An 18,756-nucleotide genomic window follows, 5' to 3' on the forward strand; every position below is an offset into this window, starting at 1 on the left:
TGAGGGGTAAAAAGGGAAAGGAGACGGAGGAAGATAGAGATGAAATTCAGGCTCAGTACACAAGGAAGAGATTGAGCAGAAAGAGGAAATAGAAGGGTCAATAAGAACATTTAGGGAAAACAAAGGGAGAAAGATAATGAGGAAATACAGAATTAACAGAAAATGCGTCGGTTACTTTAGGGCAATTCCATAAAGCATTAATGTCCAACTCCCCAATACATGGGACCTTAACCAAGTGATTTGCCTACGTTTTCTAAGTTCATAACACAAGTTGCAATACTTCCAAATGAACGCTTGAGCAGCTCGTGAAGTCAAATTGAAATGGAGAAAGATGGGGGTAGGATGTACAAAAAGGTGAATGGTTTCATGGAATTGCCCTTTAGCAGAATACTCTAAGCTAATTAACAAGTTCAAGCAGATTCAAAATGCAAACACATGATTTTTGTTTAAATCAACAAGAATTGAAGTTACCTAGAGTTCGAGACCTACATGTACACAGATACACCCACACATGAAGATAGAACAGGGCATAAACCATTTATCTGGTATTAAATCTATATATTTCTCGTATGCACAGCAAAACATATGAACAAATATTGTCATCTGCAATAAAATATGAAAACACATTGGTAGTACACAGAGAGATTGATACATTTATATCCTTCAAGGTGCAGTGGTTAAATGTAGACAATCAGTACATTAATAACAACAAATTTAATATAGAAGGTAGATCATTCATGTACAACATAATTTGTTTTAATATTTTTTCAAGGTGATTTTTGAAATTTATAAATAATGAATACATTGGAAAATAATATGATTTTGAGATCTAGGTATTTGAGAGAGTCAAGTGCCACTTGAGTCGACATCCGCTTGGTCTACTTCAGTCTCATCACACAAAATTGAATTCTTATTCGTTTGCAACCAAAATGTCTACTGACCATTTTGCCTAATTGCCAGTTAGGCTAAACCCATTTCGTCTAATATTCAACTTGGTCTAACACAACTTAGTCTATATGATTATATGAATTATTCAGGAACCAAATTTTAATTTGACAAAGTCAAAAAACAATTAATCGGTACACAAAGTGGAAATTATAACAAATCTTGGCATAGGACTCAATGACTTTATATGACTTCATGTCTTTCATGCATTTCCCTGTTTCGACTTGAATTACCTTTATCTGTGAATTGCATTTTATGATCCATTTTGAGCAATAGAACTATTTCACATCTCTATCAAGACCTAGTCTGTGGGCACAGACCCTGATTGAAACGTTGATCAACAAGTGGGTCTTCACACAAAGACTAGCACATGTAGAGGGCCTTCTGTCAGTACACAAGTCTTTGTAGGCTGCACATTCAGACCCCTCAACCGGAGTGAAGGATTTACACAGCAGACCATGGCATATGATAACAAATATTGAAGATAAACATGCCAGGAATATAACAAAATGGAGTGCTTCAACACCAGTTTGTGTTAATATGCTTACATCAAGGTGACAATGAATATTTATTCAAGTAAAATCTTTATATGTTGGCAACCATTCTTCTCCATACCAGTCACTATTGTTTTGTTGATATTGGGTAATTCCATAAAATAATAAACCTGTTTGCATATCCAAACTCCATTTCTATACAATTTTACTTCACATCATGATCTGATCAAGCAATTGTACGAACAAATTCTGAGTTTGTGTTTAAAATAAAGGCCCAAAATTTGATTCTTTGATATGGAACTCAGATGAAAACTGAAGTGTGCATTGTAATCAATATTGCGAAAACTTGTCTTTCAGTTAAAAGAATATTATTTTTAAATAACTTGGTCTGTTAATAAATATTTTTTGTTACAACTTAAACCTGAGCAATAATAATAACAGGGCCCGCTGGGAGAACAGTTTTTGGAACTGAAGTGGCTACCCTGGGTAAATAAACCGTTATTATTATTATTATTATTACACCTCTTTCAGTAAAATCGTGACACATACGTGCAAAGTAATTTCACCTTTTCAGCGTACGAACAGAATGTAAATTGCAAAAATTTTGAAGTTGAACACACCCAAGTCACTAGACAGAGAAGCACAAATGTGAACGACTGACATAGCAACACAAATGTGACAATTTAAATTAACTATACCTTCAATTAATCATACAAATTTATTTTTGAGTGAGGTATAATTATTGATATTCATGTAGTACTAGAAATTAATGTTGAAATTTACTAAAAGATATGACCCATCCAGAAGTAAGGCTACTTATCCCAACAGTGGCCTACATCTTGTTCCCTCCCCTTTTTCCTGATTGCCGTGGTGATGGGGTGTGGTCGAGATGGTATTACTGGAATGTGTAGCTAGGGTTGGGTGTGGCCCCGCACCACTGACCTATGAACTTAAGGACATCCTGGCACTCTGTGCTGTGTGACATCTGTGAAAGCGAAGAATTAAAATAAATATATAAATAAATTATAATAAAAAGTCATAAGAGATTAATCTAAGAGGTTAATTTCCATTCAATGACTGCAGTTTTCAACCTACATCTAAAACTCTGTTGACTGCCTTCTGCTGTGTGTAACTCCTATGCATACTATTATTAGCTACAATGTACATTTAGGGTACACTGTATGCACTGTATGTAGGTCATGCTGGGTTCATCCAGATTTTATGTGCTGTAGTGTACAGATTCGCTCTATACACATAGTCATTGAAAGCAACCCTCATTCATTTTCAAACTTTGGTTTACATCTCCAATGCTTTAAAATAGATATGATTATTTGAAACTTTTGGACTGGTATTTTTACACTATGAGCCTTGCATTGAGCCAATTTCCAGAAACCAAAATTAGATTTTTTTTAAAAATCAGAACAAAGTGAAACAATCACATAGGCCCGCATTCTCAAAAGAGGTTTCAATTGTACCATGGTACAAAACCATGGACTATGCAGATTTTTAAACATAATTACGCTTATTTCATCGCGTAAACAAAGTTAAATCCAATTAAATGTGTATTTTGGGCAAAGTTCTCTTAAAATGAAGCATGTTGATGAAATAAATCTGCATAGTTCATGGTTTTGTACCATGGTACAATTGAAACCTCTTTTCAGAATACGGGCCTTTAAGACTGATGGTGCATTGTATTCAATGCAATCAATCACATAAATTTATTCTTGGATCAATTGCTAAGATTTGTGTCACACAGACCTGGGTAATGGTTCCATATCACAAAAGTTAGTGATTGATTTTCACAATTAATGGTACATTGTAGTCGGTGTAATCAATCATAAAAATATTCCAAGATTGATTGCTAAGCTTTGTGTTAAAAGTCCCAGGACTGAGCTTACCTTTGTAGCCATCAGGAACTTGTTCCAGTCATCTTTGTTAGCAGCCATGTCGGGTCGCTTGAAATCAAGTTTGTTTCGTGGGACAGGGTAGCCTGGATGGTAAAAATTAAAAAAAATTAAAACCAATTGTGATTTCTCAGAAAACTCTCTGGAAGGAGTCTGAGAATGAAATGACATGTTGTCCCATCCTCTCTCTCTCCACCAGGAAATTGAAAAAAAATTCAGTAATAGGATTTGTGATAAAATTCTTATATTGGCAAAGCTGACAAATAAATCCTTTATCTTAATCTAGGAAAACATTGTTAAATTGGCAATGCAAGTAATTCTTTTCATGTTCCATCAACCCGAGATGATATGATGTAGTGATCTCATCATTAAATTGGCAAAATACTGCCATATTAGTTCATCTTCTATCTATGTCTTATGACAAAAGGCAGTACATAGGGAGTACAATTTGTTTGTACGCCTGAGACGCCCTCGAAATGTACCTCGAGCGGGCTTGTCAGGATAACGTACTAATACAAGGCAGGAGAGGTGGTCTTGCACGATTTCCTAGGAACTTTTCTTTCCTATCTTTCCTTTACTTTTTTTAACTGATATAGATTGAACAAAGAAATTATTCTTTTTGAAAAAAAAGGGAAAGCAAATTTACAAGGCAACAATAGTCAAAACTGACTAGTTTGCCTATTTAAAATAACAACAACAACAACAACAGCAGTGATTTCATCCTTAAATTGGTAATGTAAGAATATTACTGTCATGTTATATCTGTGTGTGATAATACAAGGTAGTGTATAATGTAGGTAGGTATATAACATTCATGTTCTGTGTACATGAGATGACATAAAGTAGTGGTTTTATCTTTAAATTGGCAATGCAAGTACATCCTGTCCATTTCATTGAACCTGTGAAGATGCGAAACACCAATTAAATTCCTGCATAGATATTTCATAAAAAATTAAAACATTACAAGCATTTTTTCCCCTCAGCCTGACAGACACCGTTACGCTCATACCTGTAATGACACACGGCAGTGATCTCATCCCTGAATTGGCAGCGATCAGCGAGGCTACGTAGGTATCTCTCTCGTCCTTGTCCAGGACCTGTTCCACCTGCTGGTCCATGGAGATGGACAGGACCCACTCTTTGACCTCCTCGCGTCGATCATCCTACAACAAAATAATATTTCGCGGAAAAAATATTAAAGTTTGTTGTTAAAAAGAAGTGAACAGACCAACAATGTGTGTTGTCTCTCATTGAGGGTGTGTTATAAATGGTTAGTCCTAAAACATAGCCTTTGAGATAAATATTAGTAATACTCAGGATGAAACAGCATAAAATTTCATTTGTGTAGAGAAAATAAATCATGTTTGAGAGGAAAGGTACCTGTGTTAATATGCTACTTGGTAACATAATTATTATGATATGAAAGTATTGGTTGTGAAATAGTGGCCCGTATTCTGAAGTCGGGTTTAACTTAGACCATGGCCTAACTCTGTGATAAAATTATGGGGAGCCAAATATTAAAAAAATTCTGTTTCTATTGTATATTTCTTATGGTTAATGTTTTGCTTTCAAAATGAAGAAAAATACATCAAAATACTTAATTTATCATTCCCAGACAATTATGAATTTGGGTGTCATATGAGTAAATAGATTGGATGTGTAGTGTTAGGAATTTGTGCCCCAATTGGCTATCCATAGTTAAACCACAACTTTAAACCAGGGTTTGATTTAAACTCGAGTTCAGAATACAGGCCAGTGTGTTTATCTTTCAAGTGAATGTATACTTTTAAACTACACAGCACAGAATATTGCATTATGGGCAATGAAACTGGCAAGATATAACTAGTTGAGGACTGCAGGTGGCGCTTTATCCGGCTGCTGGTTCGTATTTGCTTTAAAGCTAACATTTTTTGTGAGGAATGGGACCATCATATTTAAGATTATTAATATTAAAAGGACTGGGCTATTTGAGATATATTGAGGACTGGGAGGGGGGGGATCTCGGACGCCGTTCGTGCGATTGCACCAAAATTTTGGCGCACACATTCTTTACCAGTACCAGCCAGTATTTAAAAAAATTCTAAAAATAATCTTATTTCATATTTATTATGAATAAAATATGCAAATTTATTCATGAAAAACATTGTTTGCATATTTAATACCAAATTTCACTTAAAATTTTCACATTTTTTTTCCAGATGTCATCTTTGAAATCTTATTTAAAGGATTCCACAAAGAAAAAATGCAAAAGTCGAATTTTTTCCTTCTGTATTTCTTTGTTTTTAGAATTTCTTATGTATTTCTTTCTTTTCCATCTTTTGTTTTCATTGTTTTTCCAATGGAAATAATTACAAACAAGTTAATTACTAAATTAAACCCTAAATTAATTAAGCAGACCTATTAGAATAAACAAGTGGAACGCCTCTGGCAGTCTCGCCTGCATTACGCCATTTAATATAGCTGCAGTGCTAACTTTGAAAACTACAATCAAATAATCATTCACAAAAACACCATTCATATAATGACATAATACCACGTTCATTGACCATAAATGACATTTGAACGGTGACTTAAGACTTGTCAACTACACCCATGTCCACATTTCATTCACTCTATCCATAAACTTTCAAAGTTATGATGGCAATTCAACAATTACCCCAACGTGGCCTAAGTTTATTGACCTTAACTGACCTTTGACCTTGGTTTTGTGACCTGAAACTCACAGGGGATGTTCAGTGATACTTGATTACTCTTATATCCCAAGTTTTATGAACTAGATCTATAAACTTTCAGAGTTAGGATGGTAATTCAACAAATACCCCCAACATGGCCAAAGTTCATTGACCTTAAATGACCATTGACCATGGTCATGTGACCTGAAACTCGCACAGGATATTCAGTGGTATTTGATTAACCTAATGTCCAAGTTTCATGAACTAGATCCATAAATATTCAAAGTTATGATAGTAATTCAACAAATACCCCCAACTTGACCAAAGTTCATTGACCCTAAATGACCTTTGACCTTGGTCACGTGACCTGAAACTCAAGCAGGATGTTCACTAATACTTGATTAACCTTATGCCCAAGTTTCATGAACTAGGTCCATATACTTTCTAAGTTATGATGTCATTTCAAAAACTTAACCTTCGGTTAAGATTTTGAAAATAATTCTCCCAACATGGTCTAAGTTCATTGACCCTAAATGACCTTTGACCTTGGTCATGTGACCTGAAACTCAGGTAGGATGTTCAGTAATACTTGATTATCCTTATGGCCAAGTTTCATGAACTAGGTCTATATACTTTCTAAGTTATGATGTCATTTCAAAAACTTAACCTTAGGTTAAGATTTGATGTTGACGCCGCCGCCGCCGTCGGAAAAGCGGCGCCTATAGTCTCGCTCTGCTATGCAGGCGAGACAAAAATAACCCCCCTTTTATGAATTTTATCTCCCATGGACTTTGTACAAGAAGTACAAAAATGAGCCATTTATGGCATAACATTGTCTCATAAAAAGTCACGTTGTGTCGCGATGCTATAACCGTACGTCGCGAATTTTGTCTCAAAAGTTGCATGAGACTTCAAAAAAGAAAGTCATAAAATTTTGTGGTGCTATCTTTTCGCATTCCAGAAATATCCCCCAAAGCGTTGAGGGGGGGCCATCATGGCCCCCCAGTCCTTTCAGGGTTAAAGGGGATGGGGGGGGGGAAATTGTCATTAGTTCCCAGGTTTGTCAACTCACCGCGATGTGCTGCTTCTCCGGTAGCGGTACTTCAAATGGAATGTCCGTATCCTGAAAGTCTGTGTTGTCAAGGATGTCCAAACTGCCTTCCTCGATGGCCTGATGAAACAAAAACAAACACTAGGATGAGAATTTGAAAGCGACATTATGCTAAACACAAGAATAAAATAAAAAGAGGTGCCTTGATTTTGGATTTAACCAAAGCAATTCATACTGCCATCCACCATGCCATCCACCACAACCCAAATGGGTACTACAGACTGCAGAGAGCAAAATACTGAAAATTAAAAAACATCATAATTTAATCGCCAGAACATTCTGATGAGCCAAATCATAGGAGGGGCAAACTATTTATGTGAAAACAATGGCTCGACCACCCTATCACTTTGTATGAGCCAACGTTTCGGCATCACTGTCCACAACCTTCCATTGACCAAATCACCTACTCACCTCCGTAAGGTCCAGGAACCGGTTGAGGAATACAAAGGCCATGCTGTACATGTTCTGGGCTCTGGCCTGGACACCGGCTTCGTAGAAGGCTTTGTCCGCTGGGATGACATCGCTGTGACGCAGGAGAGCTATGGAGAGCTTGGCCGCTACAGGTTCCTAAATTGCCAAACACAGAGGATAAAAATAATCAATTATTCTTATTTACCCAAGGTAGCCACTTCAGGGGGGTGTTTCACAAAGATTTAAAAAGTGAGTCGCACTCAAGTTCTCAGTTGCATGAGTTATAGGACACATCACCGCATAGGTCAAATCATGCTTGTAGACGCAGGCTATCACATATTAATCAATAAAAGTGTGTGTTCAGCCCAGCGCACACTGTGCAATCCGATACAACATGATTTTTTAATAAATTACATTTTGCATTAAATATGAAAATTCCAAGAACATACCAACATTTGAAGTTCGGTCTAATGTTTGGAATAATAAAATCATAATTTGAATGACTTCATTACGATTTGGAATTGAATTTACTTTTAGTCCTACATGAAGGCTCGAACTTGACTGAATTTTGATTTCAGTTAGCCCTACCACTATTCTGAAGTCTGATCGCGAAGATTTCATTGGCTGGCACGTTCATATCAAATGTTATTACAATTTCTTCAAAATTTGGAGCGTAATGGATCGCATATTGTGCGCTGGGCTTTAGATATCATATGAATGCAGGAATTTAAGCATGACTGTAAGTCACACGTAATTCTTCTTGAAACACCCCCCAGCTCTTTGAACTGTTCTCCCAGCAGCCCTGCATATTGTAATATGATTATTACTCTCTCTATTCTACTACGTTGAGCACCTGACAAGAATGCAGAAGTTTCATCATGCCTTTGGTATGACTTGGCTGGGGAGCGAACCCACGACCTCCTGTTCACGAGGAGGGCAGACTACCACTAAGCCACCATGTCCTGTAACAGGATATATGTGATTAAGTCCACATAATTCAACTCAAATAAGTCAAGTAATAACCAAAATCAAAGTACTGATTCAGACGCATTTAAAAAACGGGTATTATCTTCCTCCTCTAATTCGAATGTGTTGAAGGTCGAGAAGAGTTTTGTGGGTTCAAAAAATAGGTCTGCAGCAGAGGTGTCTTAATATCCGGAAAACATTCACATATCCTGAGCCAACTAGCAACATGGACAGTTATTCCCTTCGAAACCGTTTTGAGAAGTATTACAGATTGGGACGACTACTTTAAAAGCAAAACCCACTCCTTTATACCTTTACTAAGTCCCTTTTCCATACTGCTATTCATTTCTAATTAAATTCCTCTTAAGCTTTACAACACAAGCATTTTGGAAAGCAAATAAAAATCATCTAATAAGCACAGTTTACACTCGCTGCATCTAGTTTCAACAATTTTTGCTTTGCCTCTCTATACTCCATTTTCTATTTAAGTTTTCTTCTCATATTCTTCTCTTGCATACAGGCATCTCATTTAGAATAATAATGAATTGCAGAGTGTGGGGTTCCCCAAGGCTATCCCATATGACCCTTCCACCACTGTTATTTTCTGTTCTTACCAGATTCTTCTGTGCCATGCATGCACTCCTGTTGGCATAGTAATGAGCGATGGTCAGCATTGTTTCAAACTCCTGATGGGGGGCAGTGTTTGCCATCTGCGTCTGTTGCATGTTCTCACACTGATAATATCAAGAGAACGAAAAATAGACATACATTGTAAGGTGAATACCTAGAGATATTAACAATTACATGAAAGTGTAATACCCGATTCATTCAACGGTCACGTCTACCAAAGCAAAGGTTTACTTCATAAGTCAAACAATCACAAATGGATGAATCTTGAAAGTTTTTTTAGTCTGATTTCTGAAAATGACTAATAAGTTGAATTTCTCCCAAGTAAGGGGTATTATTGTTGCCATTGTTTATTTTCAACTTCAATACCGGTAAAGAGAAGGCAAAAAAAAAAATCAATTTATATTTTCGGGGCTACTTTTCACAACTCACTGACTAAATCTGCAACCATGGATAAGCTTTAACATTGCAATGAATGGGGACTTTCCAAAGCTCCTTTTTTTAATGGGAATTTTCCAGAGTTCCTTTTTTTAGTTTTCTGGGCTCTTTTTAGCATTTTGGGGGCAAAATCACCCCAAGCCCCCCCATGTATCTTTTCCCTGATACAGAGTTTACTGTCAGCAAAACTGACTTCAAAAGGTACAAATATACGCAGGGGATGATTACTTTGCTGATTAGTCCACCTCTTCTTCTGTGGGTCTTTCCACAAAGTTAGGGCACAATTTCTGCCAAAAATTTTCAGGAAAGACCCAAGTACGATTACTATCGGTGAGTTCCTCAAACTACTATTAACCTAATCCACTCACCAGATTGAGAAGAACATCTCTTAGATCGGCCCAAACTTTGTAGGAGTCCGGTTTGTCTTGGTTAGGGGCGGCGAAGATCTCATTGGCAATGCGTTTGTAGATGTTGAAGTTCTGAAAGAAAGATAATAGAAACATAGTGGATAAGCATTGGAATACAAGAGGCAGGTTTAAAACATAAATGGGTTCGGACAGCAAAATTTCTTGTATCTCATAAATGTCACTTTTAGTAGCATTGTTCTAGAAATATGGCTAGTCTGAATGCAAACTACCAGCCAAAACCCTCGACTGAAAAAAAAGTATGGAACTTTTCTAAAATGCAAAGGAAGTAGTGTGAAAATAAAATGTAGCTACATCTTTCGAATATGATTTTGAGAAAACAAGTATTTTCATAAAACCTGCAGTATTTTCATCAAGAAAGGGATAAAATTCTTTAAAAAAGAAGAAAAACAGTTGGCTTCTTTTTCAACCTTACCTGTGAGTTTGGTGGTGCCCCATGGTGTACGTAAAGATCCAGAGCCTTGAAGAAGTTATTCTCCTTGATCAAGTGACTGGCGTACAAGGCTACGTACTTGTGCAGGACCTTGTAGCCTTGCTTCTCAGCCGTTTCCATGCACTTCTCCCACTCACCACGGTCCACGTACATGTCAAGGGCAGCGATGATGTCAACGGTAGCCAGCTAAAGAAAGATGGGAGAATATATCATCATTATGTAGATTATCCTCATTACCATTTCAAGAATCCATTATTAAAGTAATCGCAATTGAAGAAGAACAATCTGATACATTTCCTAATACCTAGATAAAATGCATCACAGATCTTTACAGTTCACTGTCAACGCGTTATATAGAATATTTGCTGAATACACATATTGTACATGCAGATCAATTGAAAAATTTGAAGTGTTAACTTATAGTAGTATGATTTATTGTAATATAATGGAAAGAAATATGATTAGTTGAGCAGTTCAGCAACCTAAGGGTCACTTTTGTTGCATTTGTATTAGAGGTTTACTTTTCCACTCTTAATTCTGATTTTTTTTTTCTATCAAAACACCTTGGGTATTCTATCTTATTTTGTAACTAAATTTATTCAAATTCTATCTTGATGGAAATGATGCGACAAACATATGCATTTTCATTAAACGCAGACATAGAAACACAATGAAATATATATCTTAAGCCTGCTATGATAGGGCTAGCAGAATAAAAACCCACATGAACAAAAATAAGTTTTACAGGATATAAAGAAGTGTAACAGCAGAGAGCACAGGAAGGGCAATACTCAGAGTTGCAAACCTAATAAGAATATTTCAGTATTTTAAAAGATGAAAATCAACATTTTGGAAGGGAAATCAGTATCTAAATAACAATACCATAGGACAACACAAAAAAATGAATATTTAGAAATCAGTATTTTGCATGAAACCATCAAAATTCTTGTTTTTCAGTGCTTATTGCTATAAATCATTACTACTTGACAGCTCTGAACACTGCATCAGAGACTGATACTGCGCTACTTACAGACTCAGCTCGGCCCTCGCTCTTCAAGAACTCCTTGTACTTGTCATCGACATAGCGCTCGTAGCGAGGCTCAAGCTCCTTGGCCACCTTCTGCGCCCTGGCCCACTCTCCTCCATCCATAAGGGTGTCTATCGCCTCCTTGATCAGGTCCAGACTTAGGTAGAGCTCCGCAGCCTTTGGGGAAAATAACGGAAAGAGAGATCCATACTTACGTATAGGGGTGTTTCACAAAGAGCTAAATGTGATTTATGGGGTGTTGCAAGAAACTTGCGATCAACTGCAAGTCTATTTTTCGTCCCTAAATCAATCATATGTCTTGCAATTAATTACAAATTCAACTTTGATTGCTTATCTGCTCTTCGAAACATAGAGTGTAATCTGATTTGCTAGAAATCAAATCAATCTTTCAGTTTGTAAAATTGCAATGGAATATTTGAAATTGATTGCAAATATTTCTTGCAACATCCCCTTAGAGTCGTACTTAAATGTCCAGTTGTGTGCTGTATAAAATGCATCACTACATTGATCGAATCATGGAGATGAATTGCACTACATAAAGATGAAGCGCACTACTGCGTATTAATCAATAAGATTGCATGTTACTGTACATATCATGTGCACGTCAGAAATAAATATGACTTTAAGTCACACATAACTGTTTATGAAAATCCCCCCTGGGAGTAACACATCAAATTATTTGATCAGTTTACCAACAATCGTATACTGAATACTACTTTTTACGTATAGTATCAACAAGACTTAATGTACATAAGGTTAAAGTCAATTTCATACTCACCATGTTGTGCTTGTTGATTTCCGCCAAGCGAGGGCAGACCACCTTCGTGATATCCAGAGCCTTGCTGGAGTCCATAAACTTCATGGCAAGCTCAGCAGCCTAGGAGATAAGAATTTTTTTTTAAATTACCCAAATTTGTCTTTAAAAGAAACCGTTTTTCAATCTGTTGGGTGATTCTAAGTTAATCATTTGTTTCCTGCAGAACAATGCAGCAGTTGTGTATGCTGTACCATTGAACACATTTTAATAAAGCCCAGCTCACACTATGAGATCAGTTGCAATCCGAAATTAAAAGAAATTGTAATAATATTTGATATGAACGTTCCAACCACTAAAATCTTAGCGATCAGAGTTTAGAATAATGGTAGGACTATTGTAGTTCGGTCAAGTTCAAGCCTCCTTGAAAGAATAAAAGCAAGTTCAATTCCAAATCGTAAATATGATTTTATTATTCCTAATACTAGGTCAAGCTTCGAAACAAAAAATAATTTTACTTGGAACTTTCATATTTAATGCAAAATTCGATTCATTAAAAAATCGTGTCGCATTGGAAGGCATAGTGTGAGCTGGGCTTAAAATAGAAAGAAAAACCTTTAGCATTATAAAGTTAAAGCAATATGAAAATAACCAGTATGTATTACCTTGTTCCAGCACTGTGCCAGGAGTTCAGTATCGGTTGTGAGTTTGGGAGTGAGCTTGAGATAACAGTCTATCGCCCTCGCATGCTCTCCGGACGCTTCCCATTCTTTGCCCTGCTGAACAAGGTTGTTTGACCCTCTGAAAGAAATAGATGACATGATTGGTGTGAGTAAAACTATTAAATATGGGCATGACCCGCTGGTGACATATATAAAAGATTGTGTGCATCGTTAAAGAGGGTGGATAGTTTTGGTAATTCCTCAAAATCGGCATGTCACCATTCTAATTAATTTGTATATTATATGAATGTGTATGTCCTAAAACAGTCATGATGTGGATGATATGAAATGAAAAGGTGTTTTTCATGATAAATTATGCTCTTACATGTGTGGATTTTACCTTGCCGGGATACCCAGCTTTTTGAAACGTAGCTGCATGCAGACACTCAAAGTGCACACCACCGCCTCTGCCGTGCGTGTGCTACGCGAGAACGATAATGTAGTCCTCGCTACACAATTGCGTTGTCAATCAGTTTTACCATAGAGCTATTACAGCTCTATGGTTTTACGAAGCTCATAGTCGTAGATACATTGCCGTTTCCAGACTTTCCTTGCATGATTGCATCACATTACAACGAACGGCAGAGCAGACTTTAGATCTAAATAGCCTTGATCGATATTAGGAGTACGTACCTCATTCCTACCTTCCTTGAAGTTTGAACTTGCCCTTGGCTGGGGGCCGCTTGCATATAACAAACCTCGACCGTCCCATCTTCCCCATTAAAAAAATGCAACCACGATATTAGCTGTTGCAAATAAGTATCTGCTCTCTGATTGCTAATATAACACTGGAACAATTTATAAATCAGAATGAATATAACGTACAGCACAGAATTAGAATTGGAAAAACTTCTTTTTTTGGTTCTTCTCCGACTTCCCGCGTATTAGCCTCAGCTCATGTTGTTTCAGATTGACAAAAAGTTTTATTTTACGATTCTAATGATTCAAAAGAAAAGAAAGGAAAATGAAACCAACAGAAAGAACCCTTACATTCAAAGAAAATTCCAAGATTGTGCATCCTGTTTATGTTTTGGAAATGCATTGATTTAATTCTCACTAAAATGATATATAAACAGTCTTTGGGTTAATTGTGTCTGAATTCGTAGACTAGTACAGTGTGCACGTTGGATGTATGTTCTGTGTATGCAGTAGGACTGGCCGGGAATTTCATTCACTTGTGCGTGGGTGTACGGTGTGAGTGTGTGTGTTTGTGTTGAATAGTGCGTGTGGAGACGTTACGTAATAAGGTCAACAGATACATTGCATGCAATGATCTTGTATACCGGGCCTCCTAAAGGTCATGAAGAGTTCAGTTCACTGGTCATGTACATGGAGAGATCCTGCGTGTCCCGAGATAATTTGATTCAATCGAAACCATGGGCCTAGTATACAGCTCAGCATGCCGAGTTTCAGAAAACTGGCTATCCTATGGAATAAGTAATTTATTGGATAAAGTTCTGTAAATAATGTTATTCAGTTTGATCGTATATCTTTCCATAATATGGCCATTTCACATGATAATAACCACTATCTCACTAACTAAATAGGCCTACCAAAAGAACAATAAAAATAATAATGTGGGTCGGGTGTAACGTCGATATAGGGCCTCGATATAATTTTATATATTTCCCCATAATTTTATTTTTTTCCTGAATATGTGGAATAACCGCTGAGGATTATATCTATGGTTCAGTCAAGTTGGTCCTTATTTTCAAATCTCTAATTGAAATATAATTCAAACAAGCCAGGGGGCGGTGGGGGCGGTCGCCCCCCCCCCCCAAAAAAAAAAACGTCCCCAAAAAGAAAAAAAGAGAGGAGAAAAGGAAAAGGGAAGGGAGGAAAGGGAAGAAAGGTAGCTTTGAGGTTTTTTTTTCTTTTTATTCTTTTTTTTTTCTCAAAAGAGAAACTCCTTCACTCTTGCTCTAGATTTATATATGAATTTTGCTTCCGCGCTGCGCGCGGTTAAATGACAATATTGAAGATCTCCATTGTTCCCCCCACCCTTTCTCTAACCCTGTTTTTCCACCTCAGCTATATATGTGTTTCTTGCCGGGTAAAGTTCAAATGTATACATTAGGGCATGGTTAGGCCGAAGTATATGAAGTTATCTTTTTTTTTAATTGATCGCGCAACTTCTGGTCGGGTCGGCTCCGGTTGGGTGAAATCTTTATATCAATTTCTGCCGTCACCTCCATAAAGTCAACTTCTCCCGCTTTTCAGCTCATTACTAAACAACCATAATTTTTGGGGCAAACAGGTTCCTAATTTAAAAAGAGGAAGGTATAAAATTCATATCTTATTAAATAAAAAAGTACAATATTTTTTATCAAATTCTATTAAACTTCATGTCATTTCCCTGCACATTCATCTCCTGTCCTGTTTTGCGCCCTCAGTTTGAAATTTTGAATGACACCAAAGTTTCTTTATAATTCAAAATGAAGCGCTTCAGGATAAGTCAAAGAAATTAGGTATCCTTTTTATATAATTTCAATAAATCACAGAAGTTTCAACTTTTTGCGCACTATTTTCCTTGTAATGAAGTTCAATAATCTTAGAAAATTAATTGAATTAGAGCCGATCGGGTATTGGAGATATCTGCATTTGATGAAACGTCTGCCCTTTGAAATTTCAGAGTTTCGTTGTTCTGCGCGGGGAGGAATATCTTCCTCCCGGCATATACACTTCTTCTCCTCTGTTTTGCGAGTTAAAGATATGCACTGTCGCTAAATTGTTTGTAATCAAATCTGATCTTTCCAAGGGAAGTATCCAATATGTGTTTGAGAATACCGTTTTCTCGGGACCCTTTTCATGGCAAAAAATTGATAAAACGCTTTAGTTTCCGCGCTTCGCGCGGGGTTATTATCATTTTAATTTCCTCCATTGTATTCCTTTTTTGTGCGTTCACAATCTTTTTTGAAAACAATGTTCAAAATCACAATATAGTCAACTGAATTGGAGCTGATATATAGGTACTAAAGACAAGAGAGACGGCTCCTTTTCATTTTAATTTATGAAACACCAAAAGCTTCGCAAGGGAGGGGGAAACTCCCCCTCCCTGCACCCACCCCCTAGGGAGCGCGCTTCGCGCGCTCTGTAAGTGTTGGCACGCTTCGCGTGCATTTACCGCCCGGCCCTCCAAAATGAAATCCTGGCTACGCGGTTGGTAGTGATCGAGGGACATCATCAACTCTCATTTGCATAATACTGAGTTGTGCATATAACTATTTTGTGAAAAATATAGGCTATGTGAAATTTGGAAATGCCATACTGATTTAATCATTTTTACATCCAATTTTGATGAATTTTTCAAAATTATGCTTGTTGGATTTTTTTCTATTGATTCAAATCAACATTTTTTTTTTCTGGGGTGGACTTGACCTTTAATTAAACATTGAACTGTGGGAGAGATGCAAAAAAAATGGCAGGGACAATGATTTACAAGCCAAGCGCTGATCGATTTTCAAGTCATTATCAGAAAAAGGAGGTGAAAGAACGGGAAGGGGAAAAAATGCAATGAAAGAAAGAAATTATATAGAGAAAGAAAGAACGTAGGGGAGGGGGGTTGGGTGGGGATCGAGCTGCATAGGAACGAGTCGTTGGGAATTTGTCTAGTCTGACAAACTTTATTATTGCAATTCTTTGTTTCTAACTTGACAACCAAACGATACACGTCCCTCATGAATAACCGGATATATATTGTCACTCGGACTGTTATGAGTGAGAGAAAAGCAAAAAAACCCAAAACAAACATGTTGCGATATCGGCCTAAATTAATTGCATCATAATTCATAGTGCATTGAAGTAATATTATTTCTTCACACACACTTTCTTGTGAAAATGCCTATTTGTTCAACTGCATGGCCTATCCCTTCCCAATAGGCCTACCCCCCCCCCCCCCCAACCTCACCAATCGCATAGGGTGGACAAAATAATACTGCACGAGCAAGTATTTGGCCTTCGGCTGTATAAAACGTGTAATTTTTGTTTGTCAACGAAACAAAGTACGAATCTCTTGTAATGAAAAGATCTCTGACTTCATAATTTTATAATGTCAAAACTTATTCCCAAAATATTTTATGAATGTGAGAAAGACCAGCGGTCGAGAATACAGCATATACGCCAGTTTTCCCAAATTTTTCTTTCCACATGTAAATTGGCGGATCAGGGCTGGGGGCGACCAAGGTATATTTTGAAAATTGCTCATAGACATACATTTTTATTTATTTACTTTAATAATTGTATGCATTTATTCATTCATTCATGCATGGTTATTTATCATATATTCTGTTTCATTTCCCCAGTGTAAGAGAGTCTTGCACAATAGAGCTAAATGTACGAAAATTGCCATTATAAAATATGGGCCCGTCTGTTTTGCTGTTTCCACCAATTTTTATTTCAAAATCCAAAATGATACATTTTCTTTTGTTCCACGTTCCAATAAATAAAAAATCTTACTTGACATCTAACACGAAACGAGTGACCATTTTTGAACTTTCTTCACAACGTAAAATTTTATAAGAATCTTTTTACTATAATTGGCGACCTTGCCTGACACAGTCCAATTCGATATTGCCATAAACTATATAAATCGCTCTTGTACCATGATTGGTATACCCTGGCCAAATGGCACTGGATGCATGATCAGTTTCAAGTTTCCAATTTGCACCTTTCTAATGAGTCTGAGCAGAAACACAAGTAAAGAACTGTATATAGCTCCTTTATAGAGGCATATTTACAAATGATATGTTGGGTACAGGGGCGGATCCAGCTTCGCTGATATGGGGGGGGGGGGATTTTTCAGTCACATTTTCCACAATCGGCCGCTCGAAGTTGATTTATGTATGTTTATTTGAAGGGGTAGTCCATTAGCTGTATTCCTATAAATCAACATAAATATTTAATAATCTCATAAGCCTTATATAAATAGTTCGAGCGCGAGCTAATTTTGTATTTGAAATTTTAACATTCTGGGCAATGTTTGTGAGCCTGAACGAATCGTGTATATATGCAACTAAATAATTACTGCGAAGCGTGAACAGAAATTTTAAATATACGTTTTGATCTGATCGAAAAGGAACCATGCACCTGTCAAGGACGTCGCAGTTAGCCATGAATGCGTTGCATATTTCAACAATCAAATAGAAGTACATTTTTACCTAAAGAAGGGAAATTCTAAGCTTTTTTGTAAACGTAAACAGGATATGTATATCACTGAACTATTGATGCGAGGGCGAAGCGCGAGAGTAAAAAAAAGAGATTTAGACTAAAACGGGACACATCATTCATGTTTTGTAAATAATGAAAAGGATGAGTAATTTGGGATCTTTCTAGATTAATAACATGAATAATGCGAGCGCGGATCCAGGGCGAAGTTCCCGGGTCCCTCTAGGAGTGGGGAAAATAAAAAAAGGGAAAAGAGAGAAGAAAAAAAGGAGGAAAAGAGGAGGAAGACAAATGAAAAAAATAAGGTGAGAAGAAGACTTGGAAAATACAAAAAAAATAAGAATCTTTCATATCACTATATGAATTTTTCGCTCGCACTTGCATGTTTGATATCGAGATACAAATAATCCTCAATGGGCTGATATGGAGCTTAAAATATCACGTTGCTTGATTTACAAATTGATTTTTTTTTAATGTGCAGCCGTAGTCCGTTTATGGTCTGATCGAGTATCAATGCAGCTCGCGCTACGCGCTCGCATTATTTGTCATGCAAGTACCCAATCTCTAGTCTTCGTATTTACAATAAATTCTCAAAATATTCTTATTCAGGTCTGATTGTCAAAACATATCAGCTCTGATTGTC

The 18,756-nt window shown here is 36.8% G+C and overlaps 1 protein-coding gene across 1 annotated transcript in view; it reads right to left on the reverse strand.

The window, feature by feature from the left end:
• Positions 1-537: 537 nt before the first annotated feature.
• Positions 538-18,756, reverse strand: part of LOC129279972 (intraflagellar transport protein 172 homolog) — a 55,080-nt gene continuing 36,861 nt past the window's right edge. Inside the window, exons 28-38 of the mRNA XM_064111774.1 lie at positions 12,894-13,029; positions 12,253-12,351; positions 11,457-11,630; positions 10,409-10,612; positions 9,937-10,047; positions 9,118-9,237; positions 7,538-7,693; positions 7,088-7,186; positions 4,353-4,506; positions 3,338-3,429; positions 538-2,424 (exon numbers count right to left, since the gene is read on the reverse strand). Of these exons, the coding sequence (XP_063967844.1) occupies positions 2,335-2,424; positions 3,338-3,429; positions 4,353-4,506; positions 7,088-7,186; positions 7,538-7,693; positions 9,118-9,237; positions 9,937-10,047; positions 10,409-10,612; positions 11,457-11,630; positions 12,253-12,351; positions 12,894-13,029 (1,435 nt within the window). The 3' untranslated portion in view covers positions 538-2,334. The remainder of the gene's footprint in view (positions 2,425-3,337; positions 3,430-4,352; positions 4,507-7,087; positions 7,187-7,537; positions 7,694-9,117; positions 9,238-9,936; positions 10,048-10,408; positions 10,613-11,456; positions 11,631-12,252; positions 12,352-12,893; positions 13,030-18,756) is intronic.

This window comes from Lytechinus pictus, chromosome 17 (assembly GCF_037042905.1).
Source record: "Lytechinus pictus isolate F3 Inbred chromosome 17, Lp3.0, whole genome shotgun sequence".
Taxonomy (NCBI): Eukaryota; Metazoa; Echinodermata; class Echinoidea; order Temnopleuroida; family Toxopneustidae; genus Lytechinus; species Lytechinus pictus.